This window comes from Bicyclus anynana, chromosome Z, assembly GCF_947172395.1.
Source record: "Bicyclus anynana chromosome Z, ilBicAnyn1.1, whole genome shotgun sequence".
NCBI lineage: Eukaryota > Metazoa > Arthropoda > Insecta > Lepidoptera > Nymphalidae > Bicyclus > Bicyclus anynana.
In genome coordinates this window covers 13,130,197-13,152,900 of record NC_069110.1, presented here as the reverse complement: position 1 = coordinate 13,152,900, position 22,704 = coordinate 13,130,197, and the positions used below count along the sequence as shown (strand labels likewise).

Here is a 22,704-nt window from a genome sequence, read left to right as displayed (position 1 = left end):
AACCAAATTGACAGTGCCTTACACAAATGTCAATAAAACCGCCGTTACCAAACAACAGTGAGCGCTATTAAGACATTAGCGCCGCGTCTGGGGGACTTCTTTCATGAAAAGTACTTTAAGTGTCTTTAGAACAGGGGGCAGTGCCTGCTGGGCAGTAGGAATAGACGGTGTCTGTGGGTGTCTGCCACACTACTTGTCTGTGACGCACTGTGTCTGTAGATATAAACGGACCTTTCAGCGTTTCAACCAAAAGGCACGCCTATACGCTACATGCGCTTTCAAAAAGCCTGTATCGAATCGCTTAATTTCAGTAGAACAAACATATAAACTAATATATATGACGGATAAATATAATTATTTTTAAATATTAATAAATATTTTGATTTTCAAACGAGTATGTGCATATTCCATTTAAATTACTTATTTTTAATCATGACAAAATACTGCTATAGTTCACTCTTATTTGGCGGCATTTTACATTTAACTAATAAAATAAACAAAATATTATAGTTATTTTATATTTTAATAATCAAACGAATTTATTGCATACTTATGTTCGACATGATTTTAAATAAAGGTAAAAGTAAGTAATTTCCTGAAAATTATCGAGAACAAAAGTAACAGTATCGAAAGGAGATCGATAATCGATAATCGATACTATAAACTATCGATACTTTTACGTATTCATATGACAAGTCATGCACTAACAATTCAACTGTGAACTGTCAGTTGTCACATCGCGTCGTATTTTCGTTGTTTGCGTACTTACGCAATTTAAAATGCGTACTTGCGTACTTATGTAAATCTTGTTGTATTTTTATTCTGATATCAAATGATTTTCCGTACCTTCATCCTTTTTAACGATCGCTTATGTTTATGGACACCGATTCTCAGGCTTAACTACTGACTTAAAATATTATTGTATTTAAATTCCACGTTGTTTTTTAGATTTAATTAGGAAGGTTAATTTTTATAAAGTAGGTATGTATTTTATCAATGTCTAAGAGAAAAATGGGGATCAAACCTACTTTTTATGTTGTTTGATCGAACCCGAATACGAGGCTTCATAATCATGGAATAATTAACACTTCAATTTAAAAAGTAGGTATCTATTCGTTGTTGACATAACATAACCTCTAAAACTTCAAACTTAAATATCTTGAATTCCAGACTTGACATAATACTAAACCTTAAGAATAAATTGTTAAAAAAATAGTTATCTATCATTTTATATTTTTTTTATTCATAGACGCTTAACAAAAATGTCAGCAAAAATTTGTTTGGAAATAGACCATTGTCCTTTATTTATTATATGTATTGATTAAACAAGAGGTGTTGGTGTGTTAATGAGACAACGCTTCAGTTGGCGTGTTCGGAATATTTCTCCCATGAAAAACGCCGACTTGCGCGGCGTGCGCGTAAGTTGCGGCGAGCTGTGGTCCACCTCGTACAGCCCGAATTTTTCACTGAAACCAAACATAATATACATATATGCATACTACCTTCGATGTTCTTTTCGTCCGAAATTCCTAAGTGCCTGAAGACAAAAGTCTTCGAACAGTGCGTATTGCCAGTGATGACCTATGGTTCCGGGACTTGGTCCCTAACTATAGGCCTCATAAGAAGGCTCAAGAGTCACACAGCGGGCGATGGAACGAGCTATGTTAGGAGTATCTCTGCGTGATCGAATCAGAAATAAGGAGATCCGCAGAAGAACCAAAGTCACCGACATAGCTCAACGAGTTGCGAAGCTGAAGTGGCAATGGGCAGGCCACAAAGTTCGAAGAGCCCAAGGTGCTGGAATGGCGACCCCGCACCGGAAAGCGCAGTGTTGGTCGACCTCCCACTAGGTGGACCGAGGAAATTAAGCGGATTGCAGGAAACCGCTGGATGCTGGCGGCTCGAGACCGTTATACTTGGAGGTCCGTGCAAAAGGCCTATACAGTGTATATCAGCAGTGGCTGATAATAATGAATGTTATACGTACGTGAATCCGATCGCCCATTCAAAGCTATCCATTAGGCTCCAAACGCTGTAAGATCTCACGTCAGAGCCTTCGTCCATGGCGTCCAACATGGCGGACAAGTACTCTGTTAAGTAAGTAATGCGCACGTCGTCGTCCAAGCCGCCGTGGGTCGGAAAACCATTTTCAGTGATGAAAACAGGTGGGTTTCCGTACTCCTCCCTTATATTTGTTAACAACTTGTAAAACCCCCATGGCACAAACTGCAATGACGAGTCACACGGATATATTTTATACCTACTAAGATATAACTACTTTAAAAAGCAATGGCAAATGTGTTAAGGGGATAATGTATTAGAAAGTGTTTAAAATCCGTTTAAAACGTTCGCTTATTGGCTAGAGTGACGTAACAATCCACGTTAACAAGTTTAGTATAGCCGGGGATATGCATTTGTGCACCACTATTGATGAGAAAAAATACACATAATCGACCAATAGCGGTCGATCGTAAATATAGCTTTCTCTATCATCCCATCGTAATCGAAAGAGAGCGACATTTTCGGTTCCATCATTGTTTTAACTTTAAAGGTAGGCGTCCACAGTTCCGTATTGTACTCGAAAAAAAAAAAAAAAAACATGTATGTATCGGACGCATCGCATCAAACGGATTTTTTAAATTAACGGTAGAAAAAATCCGTTCGATGCGATCCCTATACGATTCGGATCTGTGGACTCATGCCATCACACTAATCACACTAATATTATAAAGGCGAAAGTTTGTGTGTAAGTGTGTAAGTATGTTTGTTCCTCTTTTACGCTGCGGCTACTGAAGCGATTTGGCTGAAATTTGGAATGGAAATAGATTTTACTCTGTATTAACTCATAGGCTACTTTTCATCCCGGAAATATTCATGGTTCCCGCGAGATTTGTAAAGAACTGAATTCCACGCGAACGAAGTCGCGAGAGTCCGCTAGTAATTGTATATTTTTTTCTTCACGAGATATTATGAATATTATTTAAATGGGTACAAACCACGATAAAACGACGAAATTTTCAATGTCGATATTTCGACCCAGTTGCGTAGATGTCGAAATATCGACATTAAAAATTTCGTCGTTTTATATACGACGTAGTGTCGTGGTCACGACGCGACTGAAGTTGCGAGATGCGAAGTTGACATCAGCTGTTAGGGGCAGAATCGATCTACCCTCTTTCTAGTTCTTTTTTTCAACAAACTCGCGTTTTCGGCTGTTTAGGCAAACCACACTCACGACATTGCTTTTGTTATTAGGCGTTTCGCGGCGCCCTCTTGGTTTGCACAATTCTACCATCGACATTAAAAATCGACATTAAGAATCTCGTCGTTTTAAAATCTCGTGGTATGGTACCCGTTTAAATAATATTCATAATTAAAATCCACGAAATAAGTTTAAAATCACGAGATGTTATGTCATTGACGCATATACTAGGCAGCATATACATATTATTTATTACCCTACCTTCATATATTCTGAATCGCCAAGGTTCCACTCTTGTAACAAGGTGTAAAACACCGATAGGTCATCATGGAATGAAGGAGATTCATAGTATCCATTAACAGAATCATTTCTATTAACATAATAGCTAAAATAATGATTCAATCCGAAAATGTCTGAACTTCCACGAATGAATTCAATTTCGTCTTGTGTGAATTTAGGCAGTCTAGATCTGATGTACCCTTGTTCGTCGCTCTTTGCTTGTATTCGTCTTTTCATCGCCGGTGGAAAGTCTCCAGTTTTTGAAAATATTGGGTGAGTATATTGCTTCCACTGAAACCAAGATATATAATACATAATGCCACATATTTTAAGCTGACACCAAATACAAGTTTATTATAGGGGGATGATGACTATGTTTCAATGTATTGATTTTTATGAGACATTCGCGTAAATAAGGTTTTCTGAGCGGTACAGGTGAGTACACGAGTAAACAGATGGTATGATATTTCTCTGGTACAAATGATGAATTCCGACTAAGTGTTAATGTACGCTTTTGTTACAGTGTTAAAGATGATTAAAAATAAATGTCGAAATACCTAGTGCCGTACTAAAGTAGTGGTACCGGAAGTCAGTACAAATTTTTAATTCGACGACAGTTGCAGACTCAATATATTACTGTACGGCATTTGTGTAATTCCTTTTGACAAAATCCTTTCATCATTTGTACCTGAGAAATTCCGTTTACTCGTGTACTCACCTGCACCGCTCAGAAAAGACGGGTCAGAGATATTTTATATAGTAACAGACTTCTAAGCGTTATTCACGTTGGTTCATTTCACAGGTAAATTTTGTTCAAAGGCTTGTAGTCTATAATATCTATTCGGTTTTCTACATACCTCAAATTGATTTGCTTCATCGGCAGCTTCGGCGTCACTTTCTGTCAATGGTTCATACCAATGAGCGCTAAACGAAATAAATATTTTTCCATTTTGCTCTGGTCTAAAAGCTTGGTCGTATATGTGATAAGCGGTCGCGTGTGCTAAAAGCAAATTTTTAGCACAGATATATTCAGGTACTCCCTCGATATTCAATGCAGGAGCTAAGGCCCCGTTTCCGTACGAATAATGGCACACCTGATGCGGTTCGTTTATAGTGATCCAATATTTGACTCGATCTCCAAATAATTTGAACACTGTTCGTGCATAATCTGCATACCATTCTACAATTAAAGGGTTCGCCCACCCGCCGAGTTCTTGAAGTTTCTGGGGCAAGTCCCAATGGAACACTGTGACCACGGGTTGGATGTTGTACTGAAGTAATTCATTTATCAAGTTGTTGTAATATGCTACTCCGGCTTCGTTTATTTTGTCTGGGAAACTGCTGGGCAGTATTCTTGTCCACGAGAGAGAGAACCTGTAGATGTCAACACCAAGCTCTCTTAGCATCTCCACATCTCTTTTGTATAAGTAGTATGAGTTGTCAGCGATGTCCCCGGTCGAGGAGTCTTTAATCATGTATGGCTTCGTATGAGTCAAGTGATCCCAAATGTTTTCAGTTTTTCCTATGGATGGTTAAAAGAAACATCTTACTAATATTATAAAGGCGAAAGTTTGTGTGTAAGTGTGAAAGTGTGTAAGTATGTTTGTCCCTCTTTTACGCTGCGGCTACTGAAGCGATTTGGCTGAAATTTGTAATGAAAATAAATTTTACTTTGGACTATTGAACCGCTGAAATTTGGTATTGACATATACTATATCGTGGATTAACACATAGGCTACTTTTTATCCCGGAAAAATCCATGGTTGTCCATCCGTGGGATTTGTGAAAAACTTTTTATAATATTAGTAGGATGTCGATGATGATGTTAATAATGATATATTACCGTCAGCATCCCAAGCTCCTTCTATTTGATAGGATGCTGAAGCGGTCCCAAAAGTAAATCCATCGGGAAATTGTCGCACCTGACATTGAGGTTCAATATTGACTTGTGAAATTGAAACTTTGAAACAAAAACTGTAACAAACCAAAAAAATTATAAATATTTTTCAAATATAATTGACTGAATTTATAATTTTTACTTACGTCATAAGCACTAAACGAAATAATGGCATTTTGTTTGATTTTTATTATTCAAATTGAATTTTAGTAAAGTAGGTTTTGTGCATTGGTGTAATTGTATATGGATGTAGAATGCAGAATGTGGAAAACATCTTGCTGTGCTGTTATATTTCCGTTCTCCTGATTACAAAGCGACCGTAACTTTGTTCATAACATAAAACACCTTTTCGCTCAATTTACATATGAGCGTTGAAAATTTGCAAAGGTTTAACCCGTGACCATCGATATAAATTGTTAGATGGCCCCCTCCATGGTACTAAAGAACGCACAATTTTATGCCATTACCTAAAGACGTGCACGCACATCTTAGCACGTAACAAGCGCATGCTGTGAGTGGACGTGGACTTGAAAAAATATTTCCTTCCCTTAATTAGAGCCTCAATAGCTCAACGGTAAGAGCGGTCGGACTCATCACCGATTGGTGGTTCGATCCCCGCCCGTTGGTCTATTGTCGTACCTACTCCTAGCACAGTCTTTCCCGACTAGTTGGAGGGTAATGGGAATATTGGTCATATTTAAATTTAAAAGATATGGCAAATATTCTTTTTATAAAAAAAATAAAATTATGCCTTCGTGTTCATTTTGGAAGTGTAAAAACACAAGCCACAACATGAATAAAGAGAAATGTGTTACGAGTGATGACGTACTCAATGTGCGAAACCAATGACAATTCCGCGACGCTTTAAGGCCCATCTAACGATTTACGATCGATGCCCGTGACTGCATCTAATGTTTATGTATATTTAGAAATCAAATAAATGGTAACAGCTCGGAAAATTGGAATCAAATGTTGTTTTTGATAAGGGTTTGATTTTTATCGAGGAAATCGTCGTGAATCATGATCATCAGGCGCTGTAGGGTATTGAGTGTTCATAATTCGATTTGATTGTTTACAATTTTGAATTCAGCAAAGCAAGCAGATTACTATTCAGCATGTTTTATATTATTAAATCCATATACTTACCGTAAGCCGTCCTGGTTATTATCATTAACATCTGATAGTGTTTGTTGAAGGATCTATTAGTACCAATGATAATTTAATACTATAGATCGGTTACGTCCCTGCAAATGCATATTCATTGTTGTACCGTATCTAGATAATTATATGAGAAGCCGTAGTTTGTATCACGCTGTATGAATTTCCTTTTCCTTGCGACGGCTTACCTTCATCTAGATTCCATCCTTCGCCACTGGTATATACAGTTCTTACACTTCCTGAACATACAACTCGCCATTGTAGACGATATTTAGGTATTATTTGTTTAAATAACGTTCGTTGTTTACCACAACTAACATTGAGTTGACTATAAATTTCCTCTTTTGAGCGCCTCATTTTTCATGCGCTATGCATATTTGGCTGGTGGGAGGCTTCGGCCGTGGCTAGTTACCACCCTACCGGCAAAGACGTACCACCAAGCGATTTAGCGTTCCGGTACGATGCCGTGTAGAAACCGAAAGGGGTGTGGATTTTCATCCTCCTCCTTACAAGTTAGCCCGCTTCCATCTAAGACTACATCATCACTTACCATCAGGTGAGATTGTAGTCAAGGACTAACTTGTAAACAATAATAAAAAAAATTGTAACAGTATTTAGTATCATTGATCAGTAAAATGCCGCATGACTCAGTCTTCCGCTGTACCTGACAAAATAGGTAGTTACCGCCTTCCTACTGGATTTTTTCTTTCTAGAAAAATTTCTCAATTACTTTTTCAATTACCCAGCTAGAATACCTCTGGCTTGGCTTATTGAGCCCTGCTTTTCAATCAATTAAACTTAATTGATTAAGTGAAGCCATGAATGCGGGCTTTGGTCGTGAGTACTAGGTTCCGCCACAGAATACGTAATAGTATAGACCCGTCAAGTAACTTGAACCAATTAACAACAGTTGTCTGCACAGGTATACAATGAGCCATTTTCCTTTAAAGGTGTTTCTAAAATCCGCTAGGTACAGCGCTGGGGGAGGTACAAATAGATGTAATGATCGTGAAATTATAGTAAGCGACACTTTTATTATATTTGTTATCCTAAGTGTCAATTTTAGTATAAGTAACATTTCGTCGTCATCAACCCATATTCGGCTCACTGCTGAGCTCGAGTCTCCTCTCAGAATGAGAGGGATAAGGCCAATAGTCCACCACGCTGGCCCAATGCGGATTGGCAGGCTTCACACACGCAGAGAATTAAGATAATTCTCTAGTATGCAGGTTTCCTCACGATGTTTTCCTTCACCGATTGAGACACGTGATATTTAATTTCTTAAAATGCACACAACTGAAAAGTTGGAAGTGCATGCCCCGGTCCGGATTCGAACCCACACCCTCCGGAATCGGAGGCAGAGGTCATATCCACTGGGCTATCGCGGCTCTCAAGTAACATTTACAAAGAGTAAAATTTTATAATTAGTATTACTGCCGATAAATTTTTAATGTAACCGACATTAACATCTTTTTTACTTGAAGGATTTTATATTTTTTAACGCAAGCAGTTAAAAAATATAAAATCCTTAGAAATTAAATTAGTTCAAATGGGATTAGTCAGTACGAAAATGGCGTGTTATGTTTCAAATATTTTAAAAACTGTTCACAAAAACTAAAGAAATAAGATAGAGTATTTTTTTATTGGTGATTATTGATTATTATATTAATTTAGGTAATTGTTGTTAGTGTTGAATTTAGAAATACAAATTACAAAAAAGTTTGTATATGCGGATGTCAAGAGAGGCGTGACGTTGGGGTTTTTATGGGTTTCGCCGACTTCACCACGCTGCTTGTAAAGACTCATTATGTATGATCTTTATTCTGTGGCTAAAATCTGCAATTATCATTATTTATCGTAAGCAAAAAAAACGGGTAAATGTAATAAAATTCCTTGAAGTAAGAGCAAAATGTTGCAATAAAATTGTCACCCCGGTCAAATAATAATTACCAAAATCCAAATTCAACGTAAATACCACAAAAAAATCTGTATAATTTCGTTGTTGTCGGTTACCATAGTATGTGGTATAGCGGTTACGATCGATTTGTTTATCTCCATGGACAACAACGTCAAACGTAATAAAACGTATAAAATTGTAATTGAATTTACGGAAGATTATGTTGATAGGTGATTTTAATAAAAAAATCAATACATCTGTCCCCTCCCCCCCGCGTGTTGCCCCTAGCGGATTTTTTAATACCTTTAGAGGAAAATGGCTCATTGGGTATTTGAATTATCTTTGAATATATTGATTTTCAATTAATTCATTCGGGAAATTTAATTACATGAAAAACAAACATTCTTGAGATATTTGTTAAGTAAATCAGATTCGAAAATTTAATAAAAAATCAAACATTTTTAAATAGGTCAAATAAACATATATAAATGAAATAAATACATATTGTATAGACAAAAACCTTATTATTTTAGATTCCTTTCATTCGCCGCTGGATGCTGGCGAATCGAGCGTCTATTTCTTGAATTATGTACACTCAATACCTCACTGCGCCTGGTCTATTTATATATATATACACTAGATGAAAACCCGGTTTCGCTCGGGTGAAATGTGACTCCATAATACACACATAGATAGGTATATTTCTGTAGTTATCAGTTCTCAAGGAATATTTAAAGACAAAGCAAGGCATAGATTTTTAAAGCACGTTAGTTGTGTTTAGTAAATATAAAGTACTTTAAAAATAAACTAACTTTAAGGTTTATTTTCTGTCAACCTCTCTGTTTTGAGCATCCAATATCTGTACGTACGAAAGTGTTACTTTTGAAGATAAAAAAATATAATTTTGAAAATATGTCGAAATAGTAGATTGTTATACAAGGGACTAAAAAGACCCATTATATACGAGGTATTTTTAGGGCCCGAGACGTAAGACGAGGGCCGCCTAAATAGAAACCGAGTTTATAATGGGTCTTTTTAGTCCCTTGTATAACAATCTACTATAGAAAATAAAATAGTTTAGTTCAATATTCAATGATTTATTTTTATTGAAAATTAAATGTACAAAGTCTACAATTTTTGATATTAAGGGGGATGCTTTTACCCGGTAACGTATGGTCACAACCGTACTTTTTATAATTTTCCGGACAATAAACGCAAAATAAAAAAATTAGCAAATTTGGCCAAGCCGTTCGAGCGTCCAATGCGTGAAAAATATTTAAACTTTTTTTGATTCCCCCCAACGCTTACAGAAAGACGTTTCGTTTTACAGAGTTACAGCCCTTCGTAACGCACAGTTAGTTTTTAAAATGAATGGTGCCACGTGTTGAGTCATGGGTGCTAAGCTAGTATGAAACGGAACGTTTATAAAATACCTCAGACTAATTACATAGGGACCCGTATCGCTAGACGTTACCCTTTAGTCAAAGATCAAGAAATAATCAACCATCTAACGCGTTTATAAAAACTGTTTCTATAGAATCGATGTTTTATAGTTGTAATTGTAATCGTTTTTGTCGTGTAAAAAACTCAATAAAAATGCCAGTTTGTGTAATTAAATGGCATAAAAAATGGTCTTTAACTTCTAGTTTAATAAAAGATGAAGTTTCATTTTTAAGTATTTCTAAATTAATCATATTAAACCACACTAATCACACTAATATTATAAAGGCGAAAGTTTCTGTGTAAGTGTGAAAGTGTGTAAGTATGTTTGTTCCTCTTTTTAGCTGCGGCTACTGAAGCGATTTGGCTGAAATTTGGAATGGAAATGGATTTTACTCTGGATTAACACATATTCCCGTGGGATTTGTGAAAAACTGAATTCCACGCGGACGAGGTCGCGGGCATCCGCTATTTTGTAATAAAAACAATATCTAAAAAAATATTCTTAAGCCGGAACAGCAAAATATCGATCAAGTAATCGAATATTCTGTGTAACAAATCTAAGCAATGTGTTTTTTAATCTGTGTAAAAATTACTCGCGTGTGTATTGCGAATCAAATTTATAGTGTAAGGGCACAATATATTTATTGGTGTTAAATAATTTCCATGTGTGAGTTCACCACGTCTCCCTCAAAAATGAACAGAAAATTTTGTTGGTGAATATGGGCGCTATAGGTCTACCTATATGTAATTGGTCTAAGTTAAATACTCAAGACGTCATCGTCGTTATCAACCCATATACGGCTCACTGCTGAGCTCGAGTCTCCTCTCAGAATGAGAGGGGTTAGGCCACTAGTCCACCACGCTGGCCCAATGCGGATTGGCAGACTTCACACACGCAGAGAATTAAGAAATTCTCTGGCGTGCAGATTTCCTCACGATGTTTTCCTTTACCGTTTGAGACACGTGATATTTAATTTTTTAAAATGCACACAACTGAAAAGTTGGAGGTGCATGCCCCGGACCGGATTCGAACCCACACCCTCCGGAATTGGAGGAAGAGGTCATATCCACTGGGCTATCACGTCGTGGCCCACTGGGCTATCACGTCGTGGCCCACTGGGCTATCACGTCGTGGCCCACTGGGCTATCACGTCGTGGCAGTCAGCGAAATATTATGGAAACTGCAATTTGAGTGTCAGCGCTATTAGAATTATTTAACAAAATCTATACTAATATAATAAAGCTGAAGAGTTTGTTTGTTTGTTTGTTTGTTTGTTTGATTGAACGCGCTAATCTCAGGAACTACTGGTCCGATTTAAAAAATTCTTTCAGTGTTAGATAGCCCATTTATCGAGGAAGGCTATAGGGTATATATTATCCCGATATTCCCACGGGAACGGGAACCACGCGGGTGAAACCGCGCGGCATCAGCTAGTACTCGATAATCCGATTGTCGATTCGAAATCTTTATTTATTCATGTTTTATGATTCAGGTAAATTTTCGATCGAGTCTACTGTAATCCTTGATGAAATTATTAATATAGAAAATGTAGGGCACTTCAAGAGCCTGTTAATTTAATTTTTGTTTAAAATGCTAGTTTAATTTACGGAGCCCTACTACTCGTGGCTGGACTCGCACTTGGTCGTTTTCCCTTTGTCAATTTTTTCCATTTTTCAGCTTACCACTTGTTAAGTTAAATTAAATTAATAATTAATTTAATATTATCAATTTTCCTTTTCCGTGCCACAGAGTCAATGTGCCGAGCCTGCAAAGCGCGAGTAATGTCCAGTTGAAGGAAACCAGTACGGATTCATCAGTGACGGGCGGCGGCGGTGGTGGTGGCGGTGGCTGGCGGTGAGTACTATAATTTTTGAATACTCTAAGACCCGGCATAAGAAATATATACCCTCATCTTAATATATAAATGCGAAAGGTCATTCATTACGAAATCTCGAAAAGCGCTTGACGTACAGTTAACGCCAAAATATGGCTTATTGATAGTGCGGTCGAGGCCTATATTATGATAGTTCGGACTTTACCTAATTATCAATTTATTATCTGTGACCATTACTTGTTTGTATAACTTATTTATATTGTCTATGACAAATCTGTATATATAGACTAAAATTAAAATTAACGAACACTCCGCTGCAAAATTCAAAATAGTCGTTTTTCTTCTCACCTTTTGTGATCCTGCAAATATTAAAAGAGATCCTGTAGTCAGGATCTCATTGTGTAGATTCCCATAATTTACATGTATAAAGATGACATTTGGCAGGGAGGTAGTACATAGTACGTATCCGTTAAGAACGGATTTCGCGATAGGGCCGGAAGTTTCGCAAGTTTGTATGAAATTAATTTTTTATGCCACAAACTTGAAATTTGGCAGAGAGCAGGTTTATAGTTGGACGTCCGTTACGAACGAATTTTGCGACAGCAAATTTGACTGAAAGTCTTGCATTTTTTATGCTACAAACTTGAAATTTAGCTGGGATATAGTTAACAGTTAACTTTTGCTATGAATAGATTTTGTGACAGGGCAGAATTAAGGAGGTTTAAAGGCTCTCGCAAATTTACGGACTCCTTTTTAAGTAGCGGGCGTCCGCTAGACTGTTATATATTAGTTACTAGCGAAAGCCTGCAACTTCGGACGTATGAGATTTTGTTTTTCACAAATCCCACGGGAACCATGTATTTATCGGAATATTTTGTGTTGCTTCATAGCCTCCTCTATCTAACAGTGACAGTCCCGTTTAAATCGGCTCTATCATCAGATCGATTTCAAACCTTCATGAAAATGAAGTGGTTTAAAAAAATCTTAATGGAAAGTTTAGGAACACACTAGGCACCTATGTAATTTTTGAAAATTCCCCTCGATTTCTCCAGGGTCCCATCATTAGATCCTGACATGATAACTATAGGACCAAATGGGGAGAAATCATATAGCCTTTAAAAAAAGAACTTTTCGAATCGGTCCAGGCGTCTTCGACTAATCGATGTACATACATAAAAATAATAAAAAAAATATATACCGATCAACTTGAGAACCTCTTCCTTTTTGAAGTCGGTTAAAAAGGAACAAAAATGCGGTGGAGGAACGGTGAATCCCCGTTATTAAAACACGAACACGTGCAAGTTGGAAAAACAATGAAAAATATCTGCGAAAATATCAATAGAGACCTATTGCGAAAAATAAAGCGTGAAGGGGGAAACAAAGGCTTCATTCGAGCAGCCTTAAAGCACCGCGAAACGTGATTGTTTCACAACGGGGAGCTTAAACAATAAACAAGTCGTAGCTTACATAAGCAAAGTACCAACAAGTATGTACGATAATAATTGTTTATGCAATTTTGTTTGAAACACTGTCCGAGAAAATGTTAAAGTTGCATATTTCTTGTATGCAAGGGTAAGGTCACAGTCATCTTTTCGTCTGAAATTCCTCAGTGCCTGAAGACAGTGCGTGTTTCCATTGATGACCTACGGATCCGAAACTGGGTCGCTAACTATGGGCGTTATTAGAGGGCTCAAAGTCACTCAGCGGGCGATGGACCGAGCTATGCTTGGAGTTTCTCGAATTTGCGATTCTATGTAAAAATGTCATCCGTTGCCTACTGGTGGATATCACACAGTAACATTGCACTTTTCTTGATTAATTGCTTCTTAAGAACTGTGAGCGCTGCCAGACGTACCGATTTTGGCGGGACGTCCCGATTTTTTTTATCAAAATTATATGTCCCGCTTTTCGAGAATAGTTCGACCGTGTGATTTCTGTTTATTTATTTATTTTTACACGCTATATAATTTTTATTCAGAAGACGAATAACAATCAACAATTTAACGATATTAGCAAAAAAGTCTGGCTACGTAACCTGTTATTTTGCTGGTAGAGGGCTTAACTCAGACGTAATACTTTAACGTAATCCTAATCTTTGCGAAAGAAATATTTATTCATAATCATACCTACCTGAGAGCCGTGATAGCCCAATAGATATGACCTCTGCCTCCGATTCCGGAGGGTGTGGGTTCGTATTCGGTCCGGGGCATGCACCTCCAACTTTTTAGTTGTGTGCATTTTAAGAAATTAGATATCACGTGTCTCAAACGGTGAAGGAAAACATCGTGAGGAAACCTGCACACCAGAGAATTTCTTAATTCTCTGCGTGTGTGAAGTCTGCCAATTTCCGCATTGGGCCAACGTGGTGGACTTTTGGCCTAACCCCTCTCATTCTGAGAGGAGACTCGAGCTCAGCAGTGAGCCGTATATGGGTTGATAACGACAATACCTACCTACTTCTCAAACATTTGTGTATATTACAATAATGAATAACGAGATATAAGGATTTTTAAAAGTTTACTCGATAGGAATCGGCCTGTGTAGAATCTTATTTTTTTATTTTTTTTATTCTTTACTAGTTAGCCCTTGACCACAATCTCACCTGATGGTAAGATGATCTATCTAAGATGGTAGCAGGCTAACTTGTTAGGAGTAGGAAGACAATTCACACCCCTTTCGGTTTCTACACGGCATGGTACCGGAAGGCTAAATCGCTTGGGGGTACGTCTTTGCCGGTAGGGTGGTAACTAGCCACGGCCGAAGCCAGCCAGCCTGACCTAGACCAATTAAGAAAACCTCAATTGGCCCAGCCGGGGATCGAACCCAGGACCTCCGACTTGACCCCCGCGTTTACCACTGCGCCAGGGAGACCGACATCTTCGTCGCCGCTGAGTGACTAATCGCTTGTCCGTGAACTTAAACCATAAAAGTATTTTTAATGGCTTCATTCTCGTACCTTCTGGAGCTTTCTATATTCTGAGTGACCCTGTTAGGATCTATTTTATTTAAGGCATGTTGTCCTTTATGTGGACAACGGAGCCTTTTTGGATTTGTATCTTGTTTTATCATGTCGAAGTTCTAGCGGTAGTTTTTGTTTTTGTTTTTAAGGGGTTCCGAATTCTAAGTATGACGGCGTTGACAGCCTTTGTGTTTGTAACAAAACGCCGCTGCGCGCGGGTCTTTTATGATTTTCGACAGAGGAAGTGTTGGCACATCTCTTTTAATCGATACGCCGATAGCCTGATATTTTGAATACGAAGAAAGCCCGTGTGGTGTGGGTTGTATCCGGTCCGGGCATGCACCTCCAACTTTTCAGTTGTTTGCATATTAAGAAATTAAATAAAACGTGTCTCAAACGGTGAAGGAAAACATCGTGAGGAAACCTGCATAGAGATTTTTTTTAATTCTCTGCGTGTGTTAAGTCTGCCAATCCGCATTGGGCCAGCGTGGTCGGCCTAACCCCTCTCATTCTGAGAAGAGAATCGAGCTCAGCAGTGAAACGAATGTGGGTTGATAACGACGATGTAGTACATTAAAAATGTGAAATATAATAAAATCTTGAAAAATATTTTCTTGTACTTTGAGTGTACTAATTTTACAAAAATATAAATCTCTCCTCTTCATAATATTATTGTAGATAAATCCCCTGCTTTAAATCTTCGCTATAAGAATATTATCGTTTAAGTGGGAAGCTTCGATCGTCTTACTAAGAAGCTTTCGTTTGCCTGTTTGCTACTGGAGTCTGTAATCCTTTACAAGGGGCGATACTTGAAAAGGTTTCTCAGTTTAATAGACTACAAGCCCTTGAACAAAAATTACCTGCGAAATGACCCAACGTGAATAACGCTTAGAAGGCTGTGTACTATATCAGAAAATAACTCTGAACACTATGCTGTCATTTCTGAGCGGTACAGGTGAGTACGCGAGTGAATGGAATTTCTCAGGTACAAATGGTGAATTACGACTAATTATAATTGTACGGCTTTGTTATAGTGTTAAAGTGTCGTACTAAAATGGTGGTGCCGGAAGTCAGAAGAAACTTTTAATTCTCGACAAGTGCAGAAGCAAAATAGGTCATTTATTACTGTACGGCATTTGTGCAATTCGTTTTGTACACATATACAGATACTTTACCCGAAAACGCAGGATTTTTCCAACGCAGGAGTCGAAATATAAGGGTCGCAAGTCTTACTCTTCACTCGCGTACTCACCTGTACCGCTCAGAAATGACGGCATGGTGCTCAGAGTTATTTTCTGATATAGTAACAGCCTTCTAAGCGTTATTCGCGTTGGGTCATTTCACATGTAATTTTTGTTCAAGGGCTTGTAGTCTATAAAGTCATCGGAAGCTATTTCTCGGTGTTTCTCAGAAGCTAACTTCAGTTGAAGCCTTTTTGATATTATTAGTACAGACATTTCATATTGCAACTTGCGAGTGTTACAATAATCTTTTGTTATAATTTTTTCTAACGAAAACCGTATTATATTTTAACATAATTGTAGCTACAGAAAATAATGAACTAAGGTTCGAGGATTTGGAATAAAACACCTGGTGACTCGTATAAGACTTTATTGCACTCCTTAATCCCAGTATCAATACAATCGTAGCCGAATTCGCAATGGTTCACTTGTATCGCTCGTGTCACTTGATGTTCACTTCAATTCTCGTAGTAAACTGCCCCGAGCGTTTTTTTTTTTTTCCTGTTGAGTAAATGCCGTTTAGCTCCATGTGGAACCACTACGACGTCACCGGTAGGGGGGTGGGCCAGCGCGGAAGCATCGCCTGTGCACGAAGGCTGAAATAAAAACAGAGGACGGAACGGCTCTCCAAGGGCGTCTCCTATGAGACTCGGGCCTCGGCTTAGAGGGCCATTCGGGAGGGTTTAACCGTGACCTGAGTGAATCAGTCCGGACGCCCCCGAGATCGTGGGTTAGAAAACCCACGTCCGGGTGACGTTAGATATCGGGGACCTCGTCTTCGCCGGCGAAGACGCTGTGTAGCTTGTGATTGTGTTGCCTGGGGAGCATTGTCAGTTGTCATGTCATCGTCAGGATCGTAAAGGACGTTTTTGGGACGTCTCTGCTTGGAGTTAGCGTTAAGGTTGGGAGTATAGTTGCAAGCCTCAACCACTAGTGGGTTGGGATGGATGGCAGCTCTTTCAAAATAGTTTTGAGAGAGCTGTTTCATGTGATTAGCTATTGAAGGTAGTTCTAAGTCTCTATGGAGGTCGTTATTTCGTACAAACCACGGCGCGCCCGTGATTTGCCGTAGGAATCGATTTTGTAGAGTTTGAAGCGGCTTAAGGGTCGCTTTGGGACGGTGGGCGAACACTACACTAGCGTATGTTATGATCGGACGGACCCCGAGCGTCCGATTTGTCGTGTATTTATACCCGCCGAACGATTTCCAGATAATTCTGGGACCGCCTACATGCGTGTTGTTTATTCCACGGAGTTCACCAAATCATAACAATAACAATAGATATGCGATCACAAGATCTCGACGTGTAAACAACTTGAAGAGGCGAACGATTATGAACCCTATGTCTGTAGTAATAGGGTTCTCCGTAACAATAAGATAATCCTGATGTTTTTTTTATGAGATTTGACCTTGAATAACTTGAGGTAGACACGAAATTTTATGAGACTTTCGAGATAACTTATGGAATACTAAAATTAAGGTAAATAATACGATTTGAACAGTTTATTAGCTTTCATTCCGAGGTTTACCTATTAATTCCCTTTTTAACTTTTTAGCTGACACCCTGCATTTGTTGTATTGCATTGCAGTTGAATTGCGATGATATCAAATCAAATTTAATTTCATAGTTTTTCAAGTATCAGTTAAATATAATAATATTATAGTTCGTGTTATATAATCCAATAAACATTTTTAAAACATGCAAGTGGAAGGACATAAGAGGAGAGGAAGGCCAAAGAAGAGATGGTTGGATTGTGTGAAAGAGGACATGTGTGTAAAAGGAGTGGATGATGAGTTGACGAGTAATAGAGACGAATGGAAAAGATTGACGTATTTTTTCGCCCCACTTAAGTGGAATAAGGGTAAGGTGATGATGAAGAAACATTTTTAAAATATCTTCAATGTACAGAATTTATTTGACCTGTTTCAGTTTTATTAGCGACTTCGTCCCGTCCACGTGGAATTAATTTTTTGCAAGTCTCGCAAAAAATCATGGATTACGAACTTTCACATTTATAATATTGAGCTTTAATTGAGGATTAATGTTGAGCTTTTCTTCTAAAATGTTTATGGAAAAATTTTCACCCTCCGGATTGTTACACCCTGCTTGTGTAGGGTTGCTAACCATTCTGTAATAAAGAGTATTGTACTATATTTTCGGTCTGCGTACTTATATACTGTTGAAAAAATACGTAGTTTACAAAAAATACTATATTTCGACAGATGCAAGGCTTCGAGCCCATCCGATCTTGTCTATCGTAGGTACTGAATTACAAACATTAAACAAGCAAATTAAAATAAAAATCGCAATTGACACACTTATTCAAGACAAACAAATCTTCGAAAATGTAACATGAGTACCTAGTAAATTAATATTGTTTTTTTTTATTTTTTTTTTAATTTATGTTGATTTTTTGCTTATTTCATAAAATACTATATATTTTTCAAGTGTACTATATTTTTTATAGCTAAATCTGAAAAATACTACATTTTTCTGAAAATATGTTGGCAACCCTACCTGCTTGTGCCGTGACTCGGAGAGCACGTTATTCGTTAACCGTTACACGGGTCCGAAGGCTTAGGGTTCATTTACACGAGCGGCAACTCTACTGACGACCGCAGTCGACTGCAGTCGGCGACGTCTCGGCGGCAGCCAACAGCAGTCGACTGCAGTCGGCGACAGCCAACGGCAGGCGACTGCAGTCGGCGACAGCCAACGGCAGGCGACTGCAGTCGTCGGTAGCAGCTGCCGCTCGTGTAAATGAACCGTAAGCCGTCAATCCCGGTCATTATCACTTTTTTTTTTATTCTTTACAAGTTAGCCCTTGACTGCAATCTCATCTGATAGTAAGTGATGATGTAATCTAAGATGGAAGCGGGCTAACTTGTTAGGAGGACTATGAAAATCCAGACTCCTTTCGGTTTCTACACGACATCGTACCGGAACGCTAAATCGCTTGGCGGTACGTCTTTGTCGGATATGTTTTAAAGAACATCTTACTACATCTGATAGATCCCTAAGCCCGTCAACGCTTATAGAAGCAGCGTGGTGGGTCTAAGTCCCATATCTCCTGTCCTATTAGAAGAGTTACAAACTTTCAGATTGTATAAATAAATTATGTATTACATCTTCACTGGGCGATCTTTCTCCAAATTTCACTCTTAAACTTTTCAAAACTTTCGAACGTCTGCGTTTGCTGAATCGCCTCAAAATTATGTCCTAAAAAGATATTTCTTTCATATTTTCTTTAAAACATATCCATTTTATACTTAATACTAGCTGACGGCGCGCGGTTTTACCCGCGTGATTCCCGTTCCCGTAGGAATATGGGGATAATATATAGCCTATAGCCTTCCTCGATAAATGGGCTATCTAACACAGAAAGAATTTTTCAAATCGGACCAGTATCCCTGAGATTAGCGCGTTCAATCAAACAAACAAACAAACTCTTCAGCTTTATTATATTAGTATAAATAAAGACCTTCCCGTGGCGTTATTATAAAAGCAAAATGAAAAAAGAAGCAAAACGCAAAAGGGCAATTTCTGAATGGCGTATTTTATATTGTTTTTCGGAGTATTGTTAGACACGGACAGTCTCGTTTCATGTTGCAACTAGTATATAGTCTTTCTACATTCAAAAGACTTCTTAGTATGTACTCGTAGTAGTAATGTCAGCCACTGACGATCAAGTAATCTCACATGCCTGCAACGCTAACGGCTTGACGTCCGATAAAACTGATAGTGTTGGTCACGATCGGCATGATGTCATGCACATCGCGACCGCACCAACACATGATCAATTTTATAGGCAAAGTGATCAGAAGGTAGCACATACAATGTTATTTTTCACTTTTTAGTTTAGTGGAAACATTTATGTGATTTTGAAGTCAGTTAAATTTTTTTTTTAATTTTTTTACGCATTGAGAATGAAATTTGACACTGTTAAATTATATTTGTATCCGCTCCGAACATCAGAATAACGATCTATTAAAATATTTAAAGAAGAAAATGTATGTATGGAAATCATTTACATATTTTAGTAAATGAAAACTGAATCTTTTATGCATCGCCAATAAATTTATTTTTACTCTATTTGTATTAAAAGGCTATTATTTAGTTATTGTATTAATTAAATGTCACAAGGACCGACCAAGAATGCAAAATTAAAGTCCCAAGTTCAGAAGAAGTATGTTGTTATATTACATTACAGAAGCGGCCGGCAAGAGAGGCATTGATGGACAAACGTGTAATGTGGGCCGAGGCGAAGCCGAGGCACAGATACGTAAATCCATCAAAGCCTAGTTGCGGTCAAGGCTTGTATAGTACTTTTAAACTACTTACTAGTACGTTTAAACTACTCGTAAGTAGTATTCAGAACTTTTATTTGAAAATACAATTATTTGAAAATAAAATTCATAAAATTTAATGTGGATTTTCCGGGAAATATGTTACCTTACCTTACCTTACCTTATCAGCCGATAGACGTCCACTGCTGGACATAAGGCCTCTTGCATGGGCCTTTTTTTTTTTATTCTTTACAAGTTAGCCCTTGACTGCAATCTCACCTGATGGTAAGTGATGATGCAATCTAAGATGGAAACGGGCTAACTTGTTAGGAGGAGGATGAAACTACTTTCGGTTTCTACACGACATCGTACCGGTACGCTAAATCGCTTGGCGGTACGTCTTTATCGGTAGGGTGGTAACTAGCCAAGGCCGAAGCCTCCCACCAGACAGACCTGGACTAATTAAGAAAATCTTAATCTGCCCAGCCGGGAATCGAACCCAGGGTCTCCGTCTAGTAAATCCACCGGGTATACCACTGCGCCACGGAGGTCGTCAAATACCTACAAGCATAACGGTCTCGAGCCGCCAGCATCCAGCGGCTCCTACTTGCAACCCGCTTGATATCCTCGGGAAATATGTTGGTTTGAGATAATTCTAATGAGATTGAAGTTTGTTGTATACTAGTGTCTTAGGTAGGTAGGTTCTTTGACAGGAATTCGATGGTCGAGATAATATGCTTTTGTTAATTTTACGTGTAATACTATTTTAAAACCAGTGACGAAGTTGATGAACATGTAATAACGCGTTTAACAATAGGATTTTACGCGCCAAAGAATTTTTTTTCACTAAACAGCTCTCTATGTGCAAGCGAGTTCGAAATTTAAATTAAACCTTTGACAACTTTTCTCTTTGATCGCCGTGTTGCGGAGTTGAATCGTTCCATTTTTAAATTACACGACAGATATGATTTTGCATGTTTGAGAAAAATACATTTGAATCACTTTGTGCCAGATTTTAACTATTCCTATATAGGTACCTACCTATATAGGAATAGTTACCTACCTACCTATATAGGTACTAATAAGCTTTTGGACTAATAATACTCGTATATCTATGATAACAACAAGGCAAGTTAAATTAAAACTTGTAATAATAATACCACCGGTTGGTTAGGTACTGTTTCCCGCAGCGGGAGGTTAGATTTTTTTTATAATTTTTAAGTGTTTTTTATATTTACATTGTTAAAAATTAAAAAGACAAATATGTAACAGAGAAAAAAAATTGCAGTAGGTATTATTTTATTAACAACTAGCGGATCCCGCAAATCGATAAAGTAGTCTATGTTCTGCTCCAAGGTGCACGGAGGTCCTGGGTTTGATCCTCGGCTGGGCAGATTGAGATTTTCTTAATTGGTCCAGGTCTGGCTGGTGAGAGGCTCCGGTCGTGGCTAGTTACCCTACTGGCAAAGACGTACCGCCAAGCGATTTAGCGCTCCGGTACGATGTCGTGTAGAAACCGAAAGGAGTGTGGATTTGCATCTTCCTCCTAACAAGTTAGCCCGCTATCATCTTAGAGTGCGTCATCACTTACGATCAGGTGAGATTGTAGTCAAACTTGTAAAGAATAAAAGCTCTATACCAAATTTCGTACAAATTGGTTCAGCGGTTTAGCCGTGAAAAGGTAACAGACCGACAGAGTTACTTTCGCATTATAATGTTAGTATAGATGTATAAAATGTAGGACCGGTATATCGTACGAGCCGCGAGAACGATTAACTGCACCGGCGCTCTTGAAAGCCCGAGCACGTGAATACGCGGCGTCTCTTTGAGCCACTGTCAAGAGCGAGGCAACAAGTTTGTATAGAGTTGTTTGCCAATCTACACGTGTTCACCCCGGTGTTAAGTATTCGCAGATGTGAGAGCTCGGCCGGTAATGTGTATATACGTTGAACGCCCTTTTCCGCTGCTCCCCGGTAACGTGTGTAGCATCGCGATTCACGAATCGCCACCCCACAGGGAGGGGAACTCTTTTGTCATCTTCCAACTGAATTTAATTTGAAAGCTATTAGGGCCGTTGCGGTGCGTTGTCTGATTTCTCTTGTGCCCATTGTGACGGGTGCCCTTATCTAACGGTTTAACGTATTCGGCATCTTTGGGCGCTTTTGGTATTGGCATCTATCGTCTGGAGCTTGTTTAAATGTCTAACGCTCTCACGTTCGTTTCGCGAGGGGAGCCGGCTGTTACTATTTTTGTTTGGCTGCAGTGCAGCCGCTGCGGTATTAGAAATTCAAAACGATGTAGCGAGCGCGCCCCGTATCCGCTTGTACCGGATGTTATGTATCGGCCCCGTATCGGTTTGTACTGGGATGTTAGCACGGTTGAGCTAGCCAAGGTCAGTTATGCTTGGGATAGGTGGTGTCAAAGAAGCGATGCTAATGAGGCTTAAAGGGGTCGAGATTTTGGTTTTTCGTTTGGAGATCGGCGCTTGTGTTTTTTTTTTTAATT

General features: G+C 38.5%; 1 protein-coding gene across 1 annotated transcript; it reads right to left on the bottom strand.

Annotated features, from left to right (window-relative positions):
• Positions 1-1,287: 1,287 nt before the first annotated feature.
• LOC112056485 (myrosinase 1-like) lies at positions 1,288-22,374 on the bottom strand. Its single transcript, XM_052890803.1, has 6 exons — positions 22,199-22,374; positions 5,325-5,455; positions 4,339-5,003; positions 3,464-3,772; positions 1,988-2,226; positions 1,288-1,466 (listed from the first exon to the last, which is right to left on the bottom strand). The coding sequence occupies exons 1-6, from the start codon at positions 22,372-22,374 to the stop codon at positions 1,322-1,324; spliced, it is 1,665 nt and encodes a 554-aa protein (XP_052746763.1). The 3' UTR covers positions 1,288-1,321.
• Between the last annotated feature and the right edge of the window lie 330 nt (positions 22,375-22,704).